At 49.6% G+C, this 23,017-nt stretch overlaps 1 protein-coding gene across 1 annotated transcript; it reads right to left on the reverse strand.

The window, feature by feature from the left end:
- Nucleotides 1–10,543: 10,543 nt before the first annotated feature.
- Nucleotides 10,544–21,487, reverse strand: LOC128116068 (uncharacterized). Its single transcript, XM_052747344.1, has 7 exons — nucleotides 21,463–21,487; nucleotides 20,726–21,037; nucleotides 17,288–17,332; nucleotides 16,340–16,517; nucleotides 15,278–15,393; nucleotides 12,210–12,315; nucleotides 10,544–11,839 (listed from the first exon to the last, which is right to left on the reverse strand). The coding sequence occupies exons 1-7, from the start codon at nucleotides 21,485–21,487 to the stop codon at nucleotides 11,629–11,631; spliced, it is 993 nt and encodes a 330-aa protein (XP_052603304.1). The 3' UTR covers nucleotides 10,544–11,628.
- Between the last annotated feature and the right edge of the window lie 1,530 nt (nucleotides 21,488–23,017).

Below are 23,017 nucleotides of genomic sequence, written 5' to 3' on the forward strand. Positions count from 1 at the left end.
AAATCTGATCTCCATTAACTTTGAATGAATCCATAGCTTTTTACTCCTGTGGAAACAAAAGCAAAATCTCTCACCCAATGTGACATATTTTCTGACTTCCATTTTGAAGTTAAGACATTCTTAAAATATATAGGTTGGTTTAATTTAGCAGTTTCCATAATCCAATGTCTCTCAGCATCTATTGTTTTTTGTTCACTAGCATTTAAAAGAATTCAAAGCCAACAAAACACCATACCATACAGGATCCAGACACCCTGTGTATTTCCCATCTTTATATGGCTTATTGTTTTTATATTACTTTATTTTTATTTAAAGACTTAACTTATTATTTTTAAACTATTTTTTTCTATGTCTATATATATATCCATTATCTTTCTTTCTTTTTCTTTTCTTCAGCACCTAAAACTATTCAGACATATTGTATCTGTTTAGAGGTTTCTTTGGTCTGGATCTAACCGTACTAAGCACCTACAGCATTTTTGACCACTTGAGACAAATCTTAAACTATTTGGCTAGGTCCTCTGTCATGTGGCTTCAGCTTATGATACTGGTGACTGGCTCCGCCCCCTTCGGGTCCACCTACCTGTCCCAGCTCTGGGAAGCTGCTGTGTCTATGCTGTGACAGGTGTTTCTATCAAGTCTCCTGGTGCAGAGTAGCACATCAGCTGCTCATAGTGGGACCTCTTAAATGAGTCAGTGCCTCTGTACATTTCAAGCAGTGGGCTCTACATATGTGCCCCACGTTGGGTGCCAAATAGAGCAAGTCTTTCTCCGTCCCACCAGCCAGCTCACAAATAATGACATGGAGACTTATTACTTATGAAAGCTTGGCCTTTGTTAGGCTTGTCCCACTAGGTCTTATAACTTAACCCATTTACTTTAATCTACATTCTGTTACCTGGCTCCTAACCTCATCTTTCCATACTGCCCATGCTGCTTCCTCTGTGACTGCCTTCTTCTTCCCAGTGTTCACTCTCTGACAGGAAGTCTCACCTATCCACCTACCTAGCTATTGGCCATTCACCGTTTTTTTTTTTTGTTTTGTTTGTTTGTTTTTTGTTACACCAATCACAGCAATATAACTTCACACAGTGTACAAATATCCCACAACACTTGCCTGTGCTTTGAAACAGTTAAATCAAAGGAAAACCTTCTGGAACATATGAGAAAGTCTGAAAAGCAAGCTCACATTAATTAGTACATGTGCCCTGTAATTACAGATGAAGGTGGATTTGTCAGGTAGGAAAACTGAATGCAGGGCATCCTTACATTTTCTTGTTTCCAAAAATGTTTCACTCACTTCTGCTCCCAGCCCTTCCTTCAGCACACACTCTCACACAGACACCACATACACACACACACACACACACACACACACACACACACACACACACACACACCCAGGAGACATCATTTCAGAGATCTCATCTAGGGTCCTACCCTTAACAAAGCCTAACCATTATGTTCATCAACAGAGGGGGAAGAGGTACTTCATTGATCTGGGGAGAGTGGTGGTGGTGGTAGTGGCTTGTTTAGACTAGTTTTGCAGAAATCATGGGGAAAAAAAAGAAAGCAAACCTATAATGAAAGTTTTATGTGTACATCTCCTATCTTCTTTGTTTGTTGTTTGTTTTTTGAGACAGGATTTCTCTGTGTACTAAAGAGAAAGGGATTAAAGTAGGGTGCCACTCTGCCCGCTGCTTATCTTTTGACCTCACCTCATACACCTTATAGGCCAAATAATAAAGCAGCCAGGTAAATAAAGATATAACCATTGCCTTTAAAACTCATCCCTCGGCACTGGGTGTGGTGGCGCACGCCTTTAAGAGCAGCACTCAGGAAGCAGAGGCAGGTGGATCTCTATGAACTCTAGGCCAGCCTGATCTACACAGAGAATTTCAGGCCAACCAGGCCACATGGTAAGGCCCTCACTCCACCCCTGCTTCTGATCCCTCCCCTCAAAAAGGGGGAAAAAAAGTCACCCCTGAGTGTGGTGCTTATCTAGCATGTGTGAAACCCTGAGTTTAATTCCCAGCACTTCAAATAAAAAATTAAAGTCTCCCCAATCTGGTCTGAGCTTTGTGTTTAGTGGGTTCCAAAGTGATACAGGATCCCTGCCCTTTTGGTAATCTGGTTTGATCATCTACCCTGTCAAAACTATATGGACACTGGATTTTTTTTTCTTCCATGATGTCCTGGCCTTCTAGGAGCTATGGCTCCAGACGTTACTGGGCTTGACATAGTTTCATATACAACCCCTCTTCAGGGGACTAGCCTTGGCTCTCTACCTTCTGCACATGTGGCACAGGGGTTTAACATGCGTGACACTTGTTCTGCCCTGTTGTGCCTGTCCATTGAGGGTACACATGACTTTCTTTCTTCATTCTAACTAGTATGTGTTCTGTGGATATTGCTCTCTATGCTGTGAATGTGCTGCTCTGATTGGTTAATAAATAAAGTGCTGATTGGCCAGTAGACAGGCAGGAAGTATAGGCAGGACAAAGAGAGAGAATTCTGGGAACAGGAAGGCTGAGTCAGGAGTCGCCAGCCAGACACAGAGGAAGCAAGATGTTAAGATACTGGTAAGCCACAAGCCATGTGGCAAGGTATAGATTTATAGAAATGGGTTGATTTAAGTGTAAGAGCTAGTCAGTAATAAGCCTGAGCAAATGGCCAAACAGTTTTAATTAATATTAGCCTCTGTGTGTTTACTTGGGTCTGAGTGGCTGCAGGATTAGCGGGTGAGAGAGATTTGTCCTGACCACCGGCAGGCTGGGACACAGGAAATCTTCTAGCTACGTATGTGAGTTGAGGTAAAAGGTTTAGCCCCGTTCTGAAAAACTGCATTTCAGAAGGACCTGAAAACAAATAGGACAAATATGACAAGCAGAAACAAAGCTGTGTGTGTGTGTGTGTGTGTGTGTAACAACAGCATTGAAGTGGTAGGGTCTATGGATTTTAGATGGTTAAAACTATTCAGCTGCTAAGACTCTACATGACCAAAGCTCTGTACTTGTTAGAGAGGTCCCAAAGAGCTAAAGACAGAGGAGACAATAACTCACATAAAGAGTCGGGGTGGAGGTGGAGAATGTCTTGTGGGAAAAGGGACCCACAGCTAGGTAGGGCCTAGCAAAATCTTCCAGTCTTTAGCATCTAGCCCATAACAACCGTGGTGGCACAGTGTTTAGTAATAGTCTTTTGCTTGGATTTAGAATTCTCCCTCCCCCACTCTTTGACCTCTAAACTGAACTACAGAATCAATATTAATTGATTATGGTGCATTCATTAGCATACAATACAGACACGTGCAAATCAGTCAGTTCTTCCATCTACGGTGATGTCTCAGTCCGTTCTGGCTGCTATAACAAAATTTCAGAAACCAAGGGCTAGGGATATAGTTCAGTCAGTGGAACGCTTACCCAACATGCACAGCAGCCTGGGTTCAATCCCCAGCACTGGGCATACACTTGTAATTCCCCTGGGTGATGGAGAGGTAGAAGTAGGAAGATCAGAAGCACAAAGTCATCCTTGGCCACATAGCAAGTTAAAATAAAATTAAAATAAATAAAAATGCAATCTGGATAGTTTATAAACTATTCTGAAGAGTTCTAGAAGTTAGGAAATGGAAGGCCAAGGTCCCTGGCAGTTGATGTTGGTGAGGTTGTGCTTTCTGGTTTACCTGGTGGAGGGGGCCAGATGTGTCTCTGAAGCTCCCTCAGAAGATTCCACCTGAATGATTTAGTAACGATCCAGAAAAACCCACGCCCTAACCTATCACATTGGCGATGAGGTTTCAACATGTGAATTGGGAAGCAGGGCCCAAAACATTGAAACCACGGCCAATAGACGAGGCTGGCTTGTCCATGGAGCAAAGCCAGTGAACTGATTCTTTTCGAAGAGGTAAAACCAGCTTGAGCAAGCCCTGTGCAAGACTTAGTGTAGGCCACCATCGTGAAAGTGGCATGGTGATGACCAGGTGTGCAGCAGGAGAGGAAAACGCAGGATTATTCATTGGTGATGTGAGTCTCTTGGCTCTGCTAGATGGCTGTATGGCCATGCACTCTGATGAGTGCAGACAGGAGAAGGGATGTATCCCAGATACCTCTCAACTCCTGCATTAGAACCAACCCTTAGGGACCTGGATTATGATTCAGAGTCATATATTTGGAGGGGAGAAGTCTAGGGGATTTTGAGTCTTGGAGGAAAAGATGAAAAGCATTATGGAGAAAGCTGAGTGTATGTGGAGATTGTGAGCCTGCGTGGAGAGCTAGTTGGGGGCTGTCACTCAATTAATTAGAATAACAGATTGCTCATACCTGGCACATTCTCTCAGTAGAAAAAGAAGTAGCAAAAATGGAGTGAGAATAATAATAATAATAATGATAGTAATAAAGAATTAACTGATACCAAATGTTTTCCCCTTGGTCTCTGCTTGCCCAGGTCTGACTGGTACAACTTATAATTAGTCTCTGCCTGCAGATATGTGGTTCCAATGACTTGTGGATTAAGGAGAAACTCTAGAATTTCTCAGTACCTGACAAGTTGTAACGTGAAAAGCTACACTTAGTCCATTAAAGATTTTTCACAGTGACATTTGAGTGCAGCTTGAGAAATACGCCACCTTGCCATTTATCATTTTCAGGGCACGGGTGTCGGGAAGGAGGTTGCCACAAAGAACAAAACAAAATGGATTGCATGTGTAGAGGTGAGCTAGTGAATGCTGATAAATGTACTTCACTGAATGTCAGCAAATGTCACTTGAGAAGCCATTTACAGCTACCATAGCACTCCCCAAACCAACAAAGAGTACCAAAACCAGGCAAAATGAACTGGGCGTCTTGCTTCCGCATGAATAAGCAATCAGGCCTCTCAGAAGTTACACCAGAAAGTTGTTAAACTTGATAGAATGGGTTTTTCAACCATCCTGACACATGTCTAGATTGCTGCAGAGGGCTGGAGACCTTCTGAGGACACTGGGGCTGTGACTGGGGGACAAGACGTAATAGCCCCTTCAGTCCCGTGGGTGCCTTCCTTTTGTGTGTGGACAGACTAGCTGCCTCTGAGGCACGTTTTCTGGCTTCTTCTGCCCAGCATGCTGCTTTTGCAGATTCTAAGAGCCCCACCCCCTTCTAATCTAGCTTCCCTTGAAGGAGGGACCAGGTGGGACTCAGGAATGCAGTTCTCATATCAAGAGATGTCTCAGCATCAACCACTATTGACCCAGTGTTTTCATCCCTCATACAGAAAAAGGAATTGAGTGATGGCATCAGTTTCTGTGTCATTCCTGGCGATTGGTCAATACTTTGTTCTCATGTGACTTGGGATTTCTGGAAGCTGGGAGCAGACTTCCTTCAGAATTCTGCTTGGGCCCCCATGTTCCTCCCCGCCTCCTCAGCTCGGTGCTTCTCCACAGATCACTGCAAAGAAATGGGAGAGAAAGAAGATCGTGGACTCAGAACAACTCTCCAGGGAAATAGGAGAGTCATTGAAATGAAATCACAGCCTCTCTCCATTTCCTAATCTCTGGAGACTCCTCCCTCCCCTCAACACCCACACACAAGGTCATCCAATACTTACTTCCTCCTTTGTACTAAGACTCCCAGACTAGCCTAAATTAGCTAACCTTGTAAATGTTCTGCACACACACATACATGCCTGGTCAATGCCCACATAAATTGAGGTCAGTTAGGCAAGCATCGGAGCAATGCTTTGGAATAGAGCCCTTCCTGGACGCTGTCCCTGAATGTGGCGATGGATGGACTTTTCTCCTCACACTGTTACAGTCTACATTCTGACCGTGTCCTCTGAACACAGTTTACAACCAGGAACAGACGGGCTCCTGGGAAATCGGCTTCTCCTGGATGAACTCTGAGGGTTGGTACCTGGAGGAGTGGCTGGGGGCATTTCTCTTTCACAATCCATGTAGAGGCCTTCATTACCCTGCTGTTGAATTAGGTACTTCCCATGGAAGGGCTTTTGCCTCAGTCCTGGAAGCTCAAAAGACGTCTGTTTAATATTGAAATTGGATTGCTCTCAACTTGCTGTCTCTCATGCTTAGTTTGGGAAAGGACAGTGGCATGTTTAGTAAGAAGAGAAAAATGAGGGAGTAGAGAGGGAAGACGGGAGAAGAGAGGTCTCTGGAGGTGAGGGTGATAATCAACAGGAGGTGATACTTACTAGAGGAATGACAGATGAAATGCCCTGCTTAGGGAGGGATTCATTGTACAGTCTGGGACCCACTTTACTCAAGTAAAATGCTTTTCTGAAGAGCCCATGCCTGCTGTGTCCCAGCGTGGGGTTCCTATCTCAGATTCAAAGACCCACTATAGCGTATAAACACATTCTGAAGGGAAATCAGGGGAGGTGTAGACGTCACATCGTGCCAGGATTATTCATTTTTCTGCTTCCACTTTTTCAACTTGTATTTTTCTTTTTTCTTTTTTTTTTTGAGACATGGTCCCCTGCAATCCAGGCTGGCCTTGAACTTGCTATATAGCCAAGGTTGACCTTGAACTGCTAACCCTCCTGCTTCTACCTCCGAGGCATGGGGATGACAAGTATATACACACAGAGTGAATTTATGTCTTAGAGTTCAAACTAATGAGCATCTATTTCGAGAAGAGGGAAAAAATGTTCATAATTGGTTAATATCACCCAAATCTTGCTGCCATTGCTGGCGACAAGAGCTAGGTAAAAATAAATAAATAAATAGATAGAGAAATGAATAATCTGGAGTGGTAAGAAGGTGGTCTTAGCTCTTGGCTACTGCTCTCTGATCTCTGGACTTTTAACTCTGCATTTGACTCTGTGTTTCTTATTTAATAAGACCGTTTAGAATTACATCTACAGATAGATAGAGAAATAAATAAATAATCTATCTTCATAATGGTTTTTAATGCTTAAGGAACCAAAACAGACAAGAATTGTCCAGCATCATCTCTGTCTCTCAGGTGAGAAAAGGCAGAGCTACTTTGAGTTCGAACCTCTATCTACACTCAGTCACTGGCCCAGCTTTCCTTGAGTCTCATCCAGAGGCCGTGTCCAGCAGAGCGGGTTCCTTTCCTACAAACCTAACCCATTAGGCACTTTGCCTTCTGAGAGGGTAAACTGGTGCCGTATGAGGAAGGGTGTTCAAAACGCAAAATTAGAATTTGAAGTATGCCCTCACTCTTGCAAGGATGGGCACGGGGCAGTGACGGTGGCAATGTCCATCCTTAGAGGTCTCAGAACAAGAACACACACTCACCAGATGATACCAGCAAACGGAATTTGTCAGCCCCAGACATCAACAGCAGCCTCATGCTGACCTCTCTGGTTGGCCTCCAGGGAGGGGAATAGAACACTGACATTATAGAGTTGGAGAGAACTAAGGGAATGTCAGAGTGATAGAGCAGGCAGGCCATCCCAGGGCAAAACGTTCAGAGGAATTCATAAGGTTTGTGTGTGTGTGTGTGTGTGTGTGTGTGTGTGTGTGTGTGTGTGTGTGTTTTGTTTTTTGTTTTACCATGGGCTCATTTACTCTGTTGTTTGCATAAGCACTCATTTGTCCACCTTAGGTCAGATGAGATGCTATAGCTTCACTGGATACCATAATAACTGTACTCCTTACCATTTAGATTCAGACTGGACCTTCAATGCCCGGTTCAAACCCCACCTCTTCCCGGAAGCCATCTGAGATTAGACTCCTGTTTGTTCCCAGCGGGACACCTGCTGTCTTCCACTACTCATGTCCTCTTTACAAAGAAAAAATAATAAAATAAAAAGCCAGTGCCCTGAAAAAAGAATCCAGGCTATCTCTTCATCACTGAGCTGGTCTCTCTTAGTCAGGACTTTGAAATGGGATTTAAGGCTACTGTAAACTGGGTTATCTTCCACACACACTGAGATTTAAGCCATTTGGGTTTAAATATATGGAAAACAGTCTTCTCGGCTGTTGGTGATATTTACATTCAGCGTATAATAGGAAAATGCAGTTGGGGGAGAAGCATATGGGTAGCCATCTGGATTATTTGGGTATACTCTGTAGTAGGGGAGAAATCAGGAAGTGAACTTGGGTGTATGTGGGAGGGGGGGGCTGAATTAGCCAAACTGGCCTTTGCTGTCAAGTGTCACTCTCCATGTTACACTTTGGTATTTGAAGCCATCTCTCGACAACCTCTGTATCAAGTAGGCTTGAGAGACTTAGGGGCTGACTTCTCATGCAAAGAGAACAGAGTAGAGACGAGAGAGAGTTCCCCTTGGTTGGGATCTCCCAGCATCGACAGCAGCCAGTGTTCCTCAAAACAGTGAGCGACCTTCACTGTTTCTGTAGGGAAAGTGTGGGTAGGAAGTAGCCTCTCTCTCTTCTATCTCTGCTTAGGTGGTCACAGGGGAAGCATGGCCACCTCACCAATCACACACCGCTGGTTTCTCTGTGGAAAACAAAGGTGTTGTAAGAGGTTGACCAAAAATAATGGTGGCTTTTGATAATGTTCCTCTCTTCCATTCTTCCTTTTTAAATCAAGGACTGGGAATTCCCTCCCTTCCTTCTGATACCTGTTGTTTTTCAGAGAAATGTCTTTACTGCAAATTCTCACTCTTTTCAATGGAATGAGTCTCCGAGGCAAGCAAAAGACTTGTGCCCAAGTTGAATTGTAATCCAGAGGAAACCATGATTTACCTCCCTTGATAACTGCGGCATTTAAAAAGCTTGGACAACTCTTACTGTGTTTACGTAAAAACAGAAACAAACAAACAAACAAAAACAAAAACTTCACCTAACCAAATTCAAAATAGCCCTTTCTTGTTATTTTTGAATATTTCATTTCAGTTTTGTAAAATGTACTTATTTTCCTGCCCAATCAGGAGATTAAAAAAAAAATTGCCTCAATTTTAAGAGAATGATCTTTGTAGTTTTAAAAACAAGAATGGTTGGAAAGATTTTTCTCTTCAGATAGCTGTTCAAAAACACATGTAACCCCCCCCCACGTCCTTCCAGAGAGCACAACTACCATGCATGTGCATGCTCAAACACTTTTTTTTTGAAATGGCACAAATCTGTAAGTGAGCATTTCTAGAATTATTACGCAGCAGAAGCAGTGGGATTTCCTCCCAAGGAAATCTGCGTGGAGAGAAGTACTGAAGTCCAGGGATCACGGAAGGAAAGTTCAATACCCAAACAAAAGCAGTATTCCCATTACTACCCATTCTCTCACCCGGAGGAGAAACAATTAATGATTTGCATATGCTCATGACACAAATTAAAGACAAAAGACCCCTCAAGGGCTGTGGTTACTACGCAGATCTCAGCGTGATGCAAGGTTTTAGCCCTGCACTGCTCTAGCTCCAAATGAATAGCATTAAGCTCCATAACCAAAAATAGGGGTTGTGGGGCCTCTGGCCTATTCCCACTGTAGAATCCTGTTCCCCAATCAGAAATATCTCCCAGTCTCCCCCGTGAGCTTCTAGGCAAACAGAATGTATAGTCTCAAGGGGAAAAAAATAATGTATATACTTTGCCCTTTTTATTTTAATGGCCAAACATTGTAATGCTAGCTAAATAGAAATTCTCATCTGCTAATAGGTTCCTTTAGTTTGTAATAAATAGGAATGCTAATGACTAAAATTTGGTATTTGGTATGCATTAGCTTTTGCGAGCTTTTCTTTACAGCCCTCATTGACATGCAATATGGCAAGCTTCCTTTGAAACATATTTATAAAATAACTACAGTATAATTAAACCAACAAAGCATCTTTTAAGGAAGCTTAATAGCTCAGGTTTTTTTTTATCTCAGTAAAAATTTTATTTTAAAAGGAAAAATAGTTATGCCTCAATCCCACTGTACATTTTATTCTATGCATCTAATATTTCCTTTGCAGCTACAATCTGTGCATATCTAATTCTTTTTGACAACCATGATTATTAATAAAGAGCTCATGAAAGATATACTTCATAGCTTCTTCAACAAGAATAATTTTTTTTTGTTAATGGAAATTGTAACATATCTTGACAGATACAATATATAAGATGTGATTCTTTTCCCCTTAATTGTTAATTTTGCTGTGCTGAATACAGCCGATATGGCAGGTGATAATCAGAGTGGATGCTGTTTTATACAACGTAACCAAAAATATTTTAATGATATAAAAGCAACAGATAAATAAAAGGCATTATGTTTGAGTTTGCTTCCCCGTGGCCGCAGTTTTTGTTGTTGTTGCTGCGGCTGCGGGCTTGTTTAACAGAAGAAACCAGGAGCTGCAGCACGCCCCTTCTCTACCCTTGGCCGCTTCAGAATTCCGAGTGCGCAGGGCCCGGTTGAATGCAAAATCGGGATACACAGAGGCTCAAGTTCGCCGAGTTTTGTGCAGTTTGTAAGCCCTTCCACTCTCCCCAGAATTCCAAAGATACCGAGGCGTGGGAGTGGAGCCGCTCGAGCTTCCTCAGGCCGCTCCTGCGCCCCTGGGATCCCTCTGCTCTTTTCTCCCTTCTTAGGAAACTCCGTCGTGGTGGCCGAGGAGCTGCGGAATCCTCTAGGCAGCCCCCCTGCGCAGAGAATAAACACAGTTGACACCACTGTTATAATCTTTATTTAAAACAGTTTCCAAGGTTACAAATTGCAGTGCCTCGGATGCAACAGGTTCATCCGAAGCGGTATCATTACAGATTAACTGTAATGTGTAGGATTAAAATAAAAACATAAGGGATTAGGTAAAATGGGCGATGCTTGAGAAATAACGCCCGAGCGCGTCTCTACTGCGAGTCCGCAGAGAGAGCCTGAGACGACGCTGGGCGTTGGGATGCCGCCGCGGCGCACAAAGCTGGACCCTGGTTCCGCGAGCGGTCTGGAGTGGTGGTTCTGGTAGGGCCATCGCGGTTAGAGGGTGAGGGGTAAGGCTTCTGGAGCACCAGGGAGGAGACACTGGGCTCCCGAGGATGGGATAGGCCAAGGGCCAGGGAGACTATCCAAGTGGACACCGCAGGCAGGCCTGTGATCCGGCTGGGGGAGACAGGCAGCGCGACACCGGGGACACGGCTCCACTGCCTCGCGAGGTATCCTGCAAGAGGTGAGGGGGGGACAGCAGACCCACAAAGGGCCATTGGTTTTGTAGGTATGACTGACGTGGCGTTCAAGGCCCAAGCTTGATGGGGTCCTACATGGAGTCCTTCGGTTAGCTCCACCGTTATCCCCACTCTTTGGCCACGTCCGAGGCCCAGAAGCCGCCACTCAAGTCACATGCGCCCCTCTGAGCCCAGATCTTGGGCCTTCACAGCCCGCTGAAGCCCTGAACTGTTCCCGCCCCCCCTCCCCCTCCCCGATGTCCCTTGTGCCCTCTGGCTCCAGGAAGACCCTGAAGCCCTCCTGTCCCCTCTGCTTCCTGCGGGGCCAGAACTCGTGGCGAGGCGGAGGCTGGACTGCGGCCTGAGCTGGGCCACGGCCTGGGGCAGCCTCGAGGGCTATTTGTGCGTCTGGGTGGAGGGCTCGGGGCTGGAAAAACAAACAGGACCAGGGCTCAGCGTCTTGGAGGCTGGCTGGGGGCTGGAAGGAAGTGTGCAGTGTGACTAGAGAGGGAAACAAAGCCAGATCCCCAGCCCCGTCACCCCGCAGTGACCCCAGACCCGCCCCGCTGAGTCGCGGGGCTCCTGGGCCTTTACTCTGACCCGGTCGCGCAGCTCCACCAGCCCACGACGCCAGGTGCTCCGGGGACTCCGGGCCACGGCGGCCGGCCGCTGCCGCCGTTCCATCGTCCGCACTCCTGCATCCATGGAGACCCAGCGGGCAGCCGGGCCGGAAGGCGCGATGGCCAGAGCAGCAGACAAGAGAAGCCGCCGCACCCCTCCACGAACACTAACCGACCAAGGCTGAGGGGAAACGGTGTAGATACCCTCCATCAGAGAACCAGGCGACTCTGGGGTTCGCTAAATAGCCACAGCGGTGCAGAGCAGCCAGGGAAGAGGCGAGTGAACTCCCAGGTGGAAGAAAGTGGGCGAGCAACTTCACTCCAGCCTGCCAGAGACGGGCCCTGGCTAAGGCGGCAGCGGGACGGGGCTGTTGCAAACAGCTGTTCCTCATACATATTTCATTACACAATCAGATAATGCGTCCCACTACCTTCTCAATTATTCACAGATAAACATTTTCAAGACGTTTTGACATCTGTCTTGGTGCCTGCTATTAATTTAGTAATCACTGTAGTTAAAAATGTATGGGATTTTTTTTCCGTCGGAGTACCTCCTCTCTAAGCGCGAGCCCAGTGTCGGGCTGCGGCGGAGCCCCGGCCCTCTGGGAGTGAAGACACCTTGGGAGGTGAGACGCCGCCGTCTCCAGAGCGTTGACACTGTTGTGGAAAGGATTAAAGGGGTATCTGGTTATTTTAATTTATTGTTGAAGGTAATGACTGCCCTATCACACACACCCCGGTAATATCCTATGCCAACTCTAGACCCACAAGGGCGGTTAGCCCTTTGCCTTGGGCAGCGGAAATAGTTTGCTTCATCTAGGCAGCACGAGTGTGTTGAGAAAGTGTGGGCAACCCAATAGGAACGCATACATGCATACACATATATGCATTGACCTGTGTGAGACAGGTTATCACTGCACAACACAAACCTAACAACTGTGGGTGCTAGCAAAAGGTCACAAACCTCCCAAGTTTTGCTCCTAGTTCTGTGACAGAAGGCACAAGGGTAAGAAAGAAAAATAAATTATGTCCAGTGAAGTATGTGGAGCCTTCGGGGTTGTGAGAATACAGATCTTTGCTTGAGAGGTGACTGTTCCAGTCTTCCACCTAAACCCACATAAACACATTTTTTCAGTTAGAAAATTATTGTGAGACGGAAGAGTCAGAGCAAACATTTCCAATTCTCAAGCGCTGGGATGCGTTGTGAGGAAGGCTCTAAACTACCCAAAGAGGTAGAGAATGTTCAAAGGCAACCAGTTCATTTCTTTGTGTTCCGAATCTTAGCTAGAAGAAGGAAGGAGAGTTACACTTTGGCTCTGAGGGGGATGCCTCCTTATTCAGTTCACTCTTTTGATCGCAGCCTCTTCCTGAGGTGCATCAGCAGGTGATTCAAATTTGGGCGTGAGGGGGGAAAAAAAAACCCGACTGGAGAAAAAAGCTTTGGCAGCAACTGCCCTGCCGATGAAGAGGAAGATTACATGGACTCTAGGGGCGATTTTCACAATTTATTGTTCAAGACGCAAACAAGAACAAATTCACTAATGTGGCCAGGAACTAAGTGTGTCTCGGAAAAGTGAAAAGAACTGCTCCCCAAAGGGCAGAAAACCTTCTCTAGTCACACCCCTCGGGCACTTCAGGGGACGGTTACATCTGTTGCAGTGTGCCCTGCAACAGTGTTTGGGGGTCATTTCCTCTTTACGACAGCAGCTCTCTTTTGCCCCTTAGAGAGCAGTTCCTGGGCTTGTTGGCCTAGGAGCTAGCACCCCCTACCACCCCTTTTCCTCCTTCCCTTCCTCCCTCTTCCTTGCCATCCTTTTCAAGAAATGGTCCAAGACTTCACTCCTACTACTTTCAAAGAGGGAGGCTCAGAAAATGAGCTGGAGAGAGCAAGTTGGAAAAGGCGATGTGGGGAAGGGCACCATTGCTTGGAACAGTCTCTGACTCTTCTATCGGGAACTGGGGCAGTATGGTCCAGGGCAGGCAAAGGAGGTGACAGTAAAAAGAAGTTTGCACACTTATTAAATCTAGCCCCCAAACCACTGTGGGAAACCCTGTTGGTAGACTCACAGCCAGGCCAGGACCTCAATCTCTGCCTAGAATAGAGGAGCCATGGTTGAAAACTTCTCAATATTCTACAAAAGAATCTTAGTTAAATAAAGAATTTAGCTTGCACTAGCACATTCCTTGCAGATAGTTGATACCCTTGGGGTTGGGGAGAGCTACTGTTCTCTTCAGATCTCAGAAGAGAAAAAGAAAAAACGAAAGGCCTTTCCACATCTGGAAGCTTCTTTAGAACTGAATGTTCCCATTGGAAATTGAGACTCCCCTATCACCTGGCGAAGGCTGTCTGTGCTGGGTACTCAAGCCCTACTCTGGAGCACAATCTCCCAGGCAGAGGATGAAAAAGACACCAACCAAGAGAAATAACTGAGTCAAAAGGAATCTTTCCTGTATTGCCCTCTTCTGGGTGTCTCCAACAGAGCAGGTAGGAGAGTCCAAAGGCAGGCTCTGGGTAGATGATTCCTTGGCTCTTTCTTCAGAACGTGGCCTGAAACTTTACTTCCAGAAGATTCGGCAAAGTTTCTTCCTCCACGGACAACATACCTCCTGCAGGAAGTACTGCATTCCAGTTGAGCCTACTCTCCTTGGCTTCCTGCACATGGGTGCCTGTGTGTCTGTCTTCATGTGGGCACTGCAGCTTTGTCTGCATCTGGACAACTGGGTGTGTACCCATGCATTCGACCCATGCATGTGGACACTTTATTCCTCCAGCTCTGTTGCTAGGGCTCCTTAATCCTCCTTAAGAGTGTTCTGGCACAATTGCAGTGCAAACACCTTCTGTGAATACCAGTTGAGGGCGTGATCCCAGAGATCTGTGTTGGTGAGAGGATGTGTGTGTAAGGGTAGGTTGCCGACTTTGGGTGGGCTGTAAAGGTTGGTAAGTTTCCCAGTTCCGGGTACCCTACGCTCCCCCCCCCCCCGCCCCCGCACCTTCATCTATCCTAATGAGTAGTGACCTTTTTCAAGCAGGAGCGACCCTCTGCCATCCCACAGCATGGATTCAGGAAAGGTGCGACCAGCCTCTAGAACCTCCCCCTGGTAGACAGTAGCTCCGAACAGCCAAAAAAAGGAAAGGCAGAGTGAAGTCTTTCGACTTTAGACTTTAGCCGCCCGGCATCCTAGCCACGTTCGCCCCGTGACGCCCTGGGGCTCTGGAGAAAACAGAGGCTCAGTGGTCAATGTCAGGGAGCTTCCAAGCGAGCTCTCTAAGAGTGAGGAGACCCTCCTTCATAGCATCCGTGGAGCAGCTGCAGCACTTAGAACTACAAACTATGAGGGCCCGCCCCCTCGGCTCCTCCTCTAGCCCACACCCCAACTCTAAGCGCCCAGCAGGAGGGCCAGAGCTGGAGTCACTTTCTCCCCCTAGGCACTTAGGGACCAAGCCACTTTTTTAAGGTCCCTAGAGGGACCTGAGGGCCTGAAAAGCAGAGGCCAGAGTACTGAAAGCAGTGATCACTAAACAACCATAGGCGATGTATTCCTCCGCCTACTTCACGTCTAGGGCCTGGCCAGCTGGTGCTCTCATCCTCCCGCGAGAGAGCAGGCATGGGGCGTGCACCTTGAAGGGTGTTGCGCACGTGTTCTCGTGCGATTGGAAGCGGCTTCATGGAATCTTCTAGACGTGATTTTTCCGTGATTGAAGCTGACTTGCGACTAACTTCAGGTAGTGTATTCCTAAAGGACGAATATCAGTCCGACTGTCGGCCTGGGAATGTTGCCTACGCGTTCGCACTGAGTGAACCCACTTATCCCCACCCCACCCCAAAGCGGCTTGGCTGGCCCAGTGAAAGGGCCAGCCTCTGCCCCCACCCCCGCCCTGAGATCTGTAAGGCTGAAGTTCTTAATGCTTACTCTAAAGATCTGACTCAAAGGTCCAAGCTATTTCGTACCTTTGCAGGGTCAGGAGGGAAACCCTACGTGGGAAAAGGAGATCTTCATAACCACCCCATATCCACTTCAGGGAGGAGTTCTAACTTTGACACACAGGACCTTCGGACCTACTGCCTTGCCATCTCACTCCCGACCCAATCTGTGATCTGGACTGGCGGCAGCAGCGGGGCGGGAGGGCTGGTGGGGGAGATGGGTTGACACAGGATGGAGGTGGAAATGGAAAGGGGGGAAGAAAATAAGCAAGACCGGGTGAAGATGTGCAGATGGGTGAGAATGATGTGGAGAAGGAGTTGGGGTTGCATCGCAGGGCACCAATTATTCACCCTTCTATGGAGAGGTGCGTCTGGCTGCTCCGTTACTCCCCCCCCCCCAATAAAGCTAATGATGTAGTAATTTAGGAGGGGTGAGGGGCTGGGCGAAAGGAGGGAGGGGAGAGGATTGGGGGGGGGAGAGAACGCGCGCCCCAAGAGCGAAAGCAAACAGCTAGCTGTAGAGGCGCTGCCGCAGTTCACACTTCCCAACAGGTTAGCTAGCCTAGGATCCACCCGGTATTTCGCAGGAAGGGGGGGGGGGTGTGAGATAGCTCGCGGAGGGGAGAGCCTTCCTGGAGGACAGAGGGAGGGAGAGAAAGAGATAGGAGCGAGAGCGCGCGCGCAGAGCCCTTTGAAAGGACTTACACTTCCTAATGAATATTTATCCGCCGCTACTACACGCTCCCGGCTTCTCTTACCTTACGGCAGGTAAGATCCCCCCTGCTCCCCTACCCTGGGGGATCCTCCTGGCTCCCCCGACTCGGGCGCGGGTGGTCAATTTTTGGGCCGGCGGGGTGAAGTGTGGGGTGTGGGGTAAGGTGGCTTCGCCGCCGTGTGTGCGATGGGCCCGCACGGCCAACGGAGTGTGGGGGCTCCCTATGTGGGGAGAGGGAGAGGAGGGAGAGAGAGAGAGAGAGAGAGAGAGAGAGAGAGAGAGAGAGAGAGAGAGAGAGAGAGAGAGAGAGAGAGAGAGAGAGAGAGAGAGAGAGAGAGAGAGAATTGTGCGCCCCCGAGCGCGCGTCTGCTCCAGGCGCGCACTAAGGACATATTTTCGGACTTTTCTCTCGGACGCCCTGAATCTCCTGCCTTTGCCTTTCTTCGGTTCTCCTCCCTCCCTCTTTTGGCCTCTTCTTCCTCCTCCCCCACCCCTCCGGTCCCCTTGCTTGCAAAACCGCTCATCTGCACGGCTTTGTGCGGCCGGCGCGCATCCCTCCAGGCAGGCTCTGGCATCTCTCACAAAGAGGATGAAGAGCTCATTTTCCGCTGTAACCCCTACACCGAGACCGCTGGTCAAGGGATCCCTCGACCCCCTTCCTGCGAGTTCTGCTCCTGAGAGTCTGCCGCCCGCTCTCCCTCTTTCCCCCTCTTGGGGCGCAGGGGCTCAGTGCAAGGAGATGAGAGATGAGGGTGATGGTCGATGACTGGGACTCCCGAGTACTGGGTTGAACTTCACGAGGGGTCTACTACCAGGAACTGAGAGCCAGAACCCCCTCCCATGGTAGGGCGCTAGTACCCCACCCACCCCCTCCACCATTGGCGGGAGGAGCCCGGCGAACTCGGACCCGCCTAGGGGGAAAGAGGGAGGGGAAAGGGAAGGGGTCGGGGAGGAGCTGATGATTTACACAGAATTCTTTAAACAGACTTACCCAGCCACCTGTTGAGAATCAGTCTGGGGTCGGCCAGCTCCGGATCTGCTCCAGGTGGACACACAAAAACAAAAAGCCAAGTTGGGAAAATAAATTTCTTTGGCTAGGCTAGGCTAGGCAGGTTAGGCTCACAGCCCTGCGCTAGGGTTGCAAGGCGGTTAAGATCCAAGAGGGGGCTTTGCTACAAGACCCAGGACTCGGCGTCCGTCCCCAGCCCCATACCTCCTCAGCTCAGAGGCCAGGGACTCTGAGCCCGTGAACTCGGCGCTCAGAGCTCAGCACCCTCAGTTCAGCTTAAGCCGGGGCAGGCCTTCTAAGCCCTGCTCAGAAGTCAAGAGCAGCAGCGCCGCCGCTCCTCGCTGCCTTTCATGCAGCAGCCGCTTCTTATTCTTGTGTCTCGGCCTCTCTGGGCGCCCCGGGACAAAGCCCCCAGAGCCCGGCCGCTCCCTTCGCGCTAAATCCCCTTCGGGGTCAGTGCGCTACCAGCACAGGGCCGCACGCCTCTCCTGCTAGCTGCCCGTGTGGCTCTTAAAGAGCCCCACACCCCTCCGCCCCGCGTGCTCCTCCGACCCCCGCCACCCCTCCCCTCTCCTCCGGATCTAGCCCCCCACACCGACGCCTGAGGTCCCTGCTGCCCCGACCCAATGCCCATGGACTCACAGCCCCCTCCTTTCGCCTCCTCCCCTGAGCAGCCGGTGGGGCCGCGAGCTGAATTCCACCCTCCGGTTTAGGTCTCTCTTCACTCCAAGAGCACCCGCCCCTGCTTTTGCCCTTTGAATGGATCATGACCTGGGCACTACCTTTGCCCAGCTCAGAGATGATCCTAGAATGTCTGCCCGGGTTTGGTTTAGGGGGTCGTGGAATGGAAAAGGGGCTGGGCACGGGAGTGGAGCTGAATGGAAGGAGGGAAGAGAGGAGGGGCCGGTCAGATAGACTCTGAGGCTCTGCTACCCCAGGACCTACACTGGCCTTCAGCAGTCCTTGAAAACTGGCCTTGAATGAGGACCTGGGGTCAGCAGTCTCGGCCTGCTCAATGGAAGGGGAGGGTTTGTGATCATATGGAGACTAGAGAGTCCAGAAGGTCCCGAGTGGAGAACTGAGCGTTCCCTGCTTCTAAACCCTGTTTAATAAAGACCCAAGAGCTAGGTGCACAAGAAAGGAGTGGGAGGGGACTCTGAGTTCCAAATGTCCCGGGGAAAGGACGATGGAGGAAAGAGGGGTCAGGGGAAAAGTCAATTCTTTCCGAGGAGTGAAGTACAATTTCTAAAGATTGCTTATATTGACTACTCAATCATGCCCCTTGGCCCAAGAAGAGAAGCAGATGATTGTCATAGCGGATGGCTGTGTCCACCCCCTTTCTTCCAGAATTCTCCCTCTTTTCTCCTCCAGGTTTGTATTGGGCCCAGTCGTGCCCAAGGAGAGTGGCCTTGCCTGGGGTGCCTTCTTCAGGCCTCTCCAGGGCTAGAAACATGATTGAAGAGAGATTAGAAGAGGGACAGTGTGAACCGTCAAGTCAGGCTGTGGTGTCCAGGTTACATCAGTGCCGACAGGTTACATCATGTCTCTGTTTGGGCTCCGTGGTGGTGCCAACAGTGTCGGTTTGGGGAGCTGACCCTGCCCACCCTTTCTCAAATGCAGGCCCAGGGTTCCAGTTGTCAGGAGATTGGTGGGAAGAAGTGTGAGGCCTCCTGGGGAAATGAGACCAAAGGAATTTGAGGAAGGGAGGTGGATAGCTGACCCTCCCCTGTGAATCCCTCCTTCTGACACGCCAACACTGGTCCAGATGTACTTTTAAGGAACTGGGGTGGCTAATTGATTTACAGCTGGCCCTATGGGGAAAAGTTCGAGGTAGACAGGGATGTGCTAGATCCAAAAGCTGTAAAAATCCACCTCCTTACTTCCCCGGACACATAACCATTTGTAGTTCTCGTCCCCCGAGTGTCTAGCTCCTTTCTCCTGGGGCTAGATCACTGTGCAGCCAGCTAGACTGGGTTTGTGCCCACCCTCCAGGGCCTGGCGGTGGGAGGTGTTCAGGTCCTAGACAGAGCCAAACCTCTCTTGTTTGAGGATGTGGGGGGTGGAAGGGCCTTTAGCGGGCGGCGGGGCTCATTAGGCGGAGCGGGGTGCCGAGAGGTGCGCGCTGCCGGCCCCAGAGGCCGCCTTTGAGCCGTCGGGGCGGCTTCATTAAGCAGCGTTAACAAGGCGTACAAATGCCGGGCCCAGCAGCTTTCTTGCAATGCTGGGGCCTTAGCAGGGCGCCAGGCTAATGAGGGTCACTCAAAGGGGCTGATCAAATATTCAAATTTCCCCTCACGCCGGGAACTTTTATGCACCAGGAAAGTTGCGGCAACTGAGCTGTGTTTACTGTCCTGAGCCACAATTGCTTGAAACCCGGGTCCCCGGAGGCTAAGGAAGGGAGGGAGCTGGGAAGGGGGGGGAGCAGTTGTTGTTGTTGTTATTGTTGTTCAAAGGAAAGTAATCGGGGGTCCTTCAAGGGCTTCGAGGCCTCCCCGCCCGAGGACTGCGCTCCCCTGCGCCCTCCCTGGCGGCCTGCGCCAAGCTCCTTCGTTGGCAGCTTGCGGGGAGGCCCAGACCACCCGCTGCCCAGCAATCTCCATCTTCCAACGTCCTACAGCCCGGAAGAGGCGTTGCCCCTTCAGGACCAACCTTCCTGACCATTTGGGTCGGCAGTTCCGGATTAAGCAAGGAGAACTGGGTGTAGCTGTCCCGGGCCTTCTGGGGCAATCTCTCCCGCAGACCTGCGGAACCCTTGGCATACCAAACAAGGAGGGAGTGGGGCTCCTGCAAAGTCCCCTGAGCCTTTCTCAGCGCTGTGGTTGGAGCTGACATTGTAAATAAGTGCCTGGCAGAGCACCATAGAACATTCCACTGTTCAAATGCCCCCATTTCTCCCCGCACCAACTGAACTCTGAATCAAAGATTCGGTAGGCCAGGGTTGAAGGTGATGGCAATTTTGTGTGTGCAGGTGACCTCTGTGGGTACCAAAGCCATAGATCCGCCAAGTCCCAGATCCTTGAGTCTCGGAGGCCAGAAAGAAAGAGAGATCTAGAGGCCCTACCGGCACCGGCTAATTCACCCCGGTCTTGCGGCTCTGAGAGTATTGGGATGCAGGAGATCCTCAGAGTACCACTTACTCTGGAAAGTGCCCTGGGTTCTTCCCACACCAGACTAGCGAAGAAGGCAGCCTGGGTCCTTTGCACCGGCCTGGGTCCTTTGCACCGGCCCCTCTCCCCAGAGCTCAGTGCATGAGAATTTGGAAAAACTCCAGAGGTCCACAGCAATCCCCCCCAAAAATGCGCACACCCAAACCTTTTAGGTCAAGACCCCACGGATCACCAGGGGGGATCCAGACCTGCAATAAGCATCCGGGACCATCCGCCCCGCCTCCCTGCCCAGCTCTCAGGACTCTCAACTTACCGGCTTTGGAAGCAGCGTATTGCTTCCGGCCTGAGCCGGAGAAGCGCTGGCGGCAGTGTGGCCAGGAGGTGGGCTCAGAGGGCTGCGCACAACCCTCTTCTGCGGAGAGGCTCTCCGACAGTCGGGGCTGCAGCAGGCCCGGACCGGGTAGGGGCGCACTCAGAACTGTGCGCCTTGCCTGCGCCCTCCACCCGGCTGAGCGCTCGAAAAGGCGCGGCCGCCACCGAACTGCCGAGCCCAGCGGGCCCACGAGCGACCAGGCAGTGGCTGGAGTGCAGGGCTGTTCCCGAGCAGAGTCTGCAATCCTTTTGCCTCAATTCTTCCCGAGTGGCGAGGGTTTTCGATTTCAGCGCTTTCGGCACAGCCCGCGGCACCTGCCCAACCTCCCTCCAGGCCTGGGTTCCCCCCCAACTCGGAGGCGGGGGGTTGCGGGGATTGGGAGGGACTGGCCGGGTTCACCCGCCCGCCTGGCGCCTGGGTCCCCGGCTCCGGGGGATGCAGTTTCGGGGTCACGAGCTGCTTTCAAAAAGTTGAACACAATATTCGGAAACCCACCCGTAGGAATTCTCCCCCCCACACGCGGCACAATACCCACTCTCCTCCCCTTTTTCATTCCTTCCTCCCCCCGCTTCCTCCTCCTGCCCCTTCTCCCTCCCACCTTTCAGCCTATAATCCTTCCCTTACAAGAGAAAGGGGTCGGGGAAGAAAAGACGAAGTGTCTGTTTTTGTGTCCCAACCTTTGGGCTCTTTTTGGGCCCGCATTGAGCGACCGCCCAGAGCCTGGCAGCTGAGAGGAAAGGGACTCCTGGTCCACAGGAAGATAGATGTACGGAGAGAGAGAGACCGCCAAAGTGGGGCTCGACGGACCCACCTTTTGGGGGAAACATTCTTCCCCCCCTAGTCAGCGAATTTAGGTTCCCCCACCTGCCTCCAGCTAGAGAGCCAGTATAGTCCAACCTAAACACTCCGAGTCACCCTCAAACCGGCCCTTTGGGACCTGGCGCTGCTGGATCAAGGCCTAAGAAAGACCCGAGCTTGAGATTTAAGGCCTGCGACCGTTTTAGCTCCAGGCTCCAGTTAGGTCCACATTTAAATTCTCCCACACTCTTTTTCACTCCCTCACTGAGATCTCCCGAGTGGTGTGTACCCGGCGCCGCGCCCCCAGATCTGCATCGGAATGTAGAAAAGATCTTTAAAAAAAAAAAGTTTTGAATTCCTCAATGATTTTTCTTCTAGAAAGGCAGCTTAGGATAATTATTTCAGCTTTATTGAGAGCAGATTAGTTGAAGTCTGGGCGCTGAGTTTCAATACGCGTTGTACATGGGCCGACAATGTGGGCATTGTTGGCCACTGTGTGTGAATCCATTCAACATATACACTTTTTAACACCAAACCGAATCCTGTCTAAATATACACAGTGCGTAGGGAAAAGATGTCTCTGACCCGGACAAATCTGCGTAAATCACACTTCCATAGTTACAGAAGCTTTACAAAGGGAGGCTGGACCCAAGATGCAGATTACAACTTCTCACAAGCAACGTGCCTAAGAATAAATAAATGCTCACGGCTGCCTTGGGGGCTGTAGTAGCCCCTAGGCAAGGAAGGCCCTCTACGTTCTTTAGAAGAGGCAGGAGTCTGTTTCAGGTTTGTGATATTATCTTACCTATGGAGAAATCAGACTTTTATTATTTGTTATTATAATTATTTACATTATGAGCAAATAAGGAGCTTTCAGGCCTTGGGTGTTTACTCAGGGTGCCCTCTACAGTTCCAGCATCTTTCTGAGGATGTTGGGCAGGCCCAGTAGTTGTTCCCATGAATGCAGAAAAAGTGGGCATCCTCCAGACTCCCCATGGTCCAGAGAGTCCCTAGGTTTCTGTTTCTACTCTACAACTGGGGGAGGCAGCTGAAGTCTGGGGGTGGGGAAACAAAGAACGGGATTGCTTTTGAAGATGGAGAAAGTGTAGTGTTGTTTCCACAATTTTAAATACATGGTGATGGAAAAATTCACCGATCCTTGTCTGAGAGCAGAGTGAAGAACTGTACAGTCAGCACGGAAGGAGGCGCGTTAAATGCAGTTAGTTCAGTGGCACTGTCCTGGGTTCAACCTCCTGGGCACCAGACATCATCTCCCAAATCTAGGCTCACCCGGCGTCTTGCTAGGGTGACTGTGCAAAAGGCCTTATAATCTCCTCTCTTCTTACTTCCAGACAAGTATTAGCGCTCACATAGACAGAAAGAGGTGACTGAGACACGGTGTGCAAACCTGGCCGGGCCACCTGGTCCTCAGCC

Source organism: Peromyscus californicus, unplaced genomic scaffold (genome assembly GCF_007827085.1).
Source record: "Peromyscus californicus insignis strain IS unplaced genomic scaffold, ASM782708v3 Scaffold_1__1_contigs__length_55948999, whole genome shotgun sequence".
Lineage (NCBI taxonomy): Eukaryota > Metazoa > Chordata > Mammalia > Rodentia > Cricetidae > Peromyscus > Peromyscus californicus.

Excerpts from the sequence above, each read along its gene's own strand:
- LOC128116068 (XM_052747344.1), bottom strand. The coding sequence starts at position 21,487 with ATGCGGGCCCAAAAAGAGCCCAAAG. Across the intron at positions 21,038-21,462 it reads GGCCCAAAAAGAGCCCAAAG|GCAAAAGGATTGCAGACTCT; the intron begins GTTGGGACACAA and ends GGAAGAATTGAG. Across the intron at positions 12,316-15,277 it reads CGTGCGCAACACCCTTCAAG|TGTCAACGCTCTGGAGACGG; the intron begins GTGCACGCCCCA and ends TTTCCACAACAG.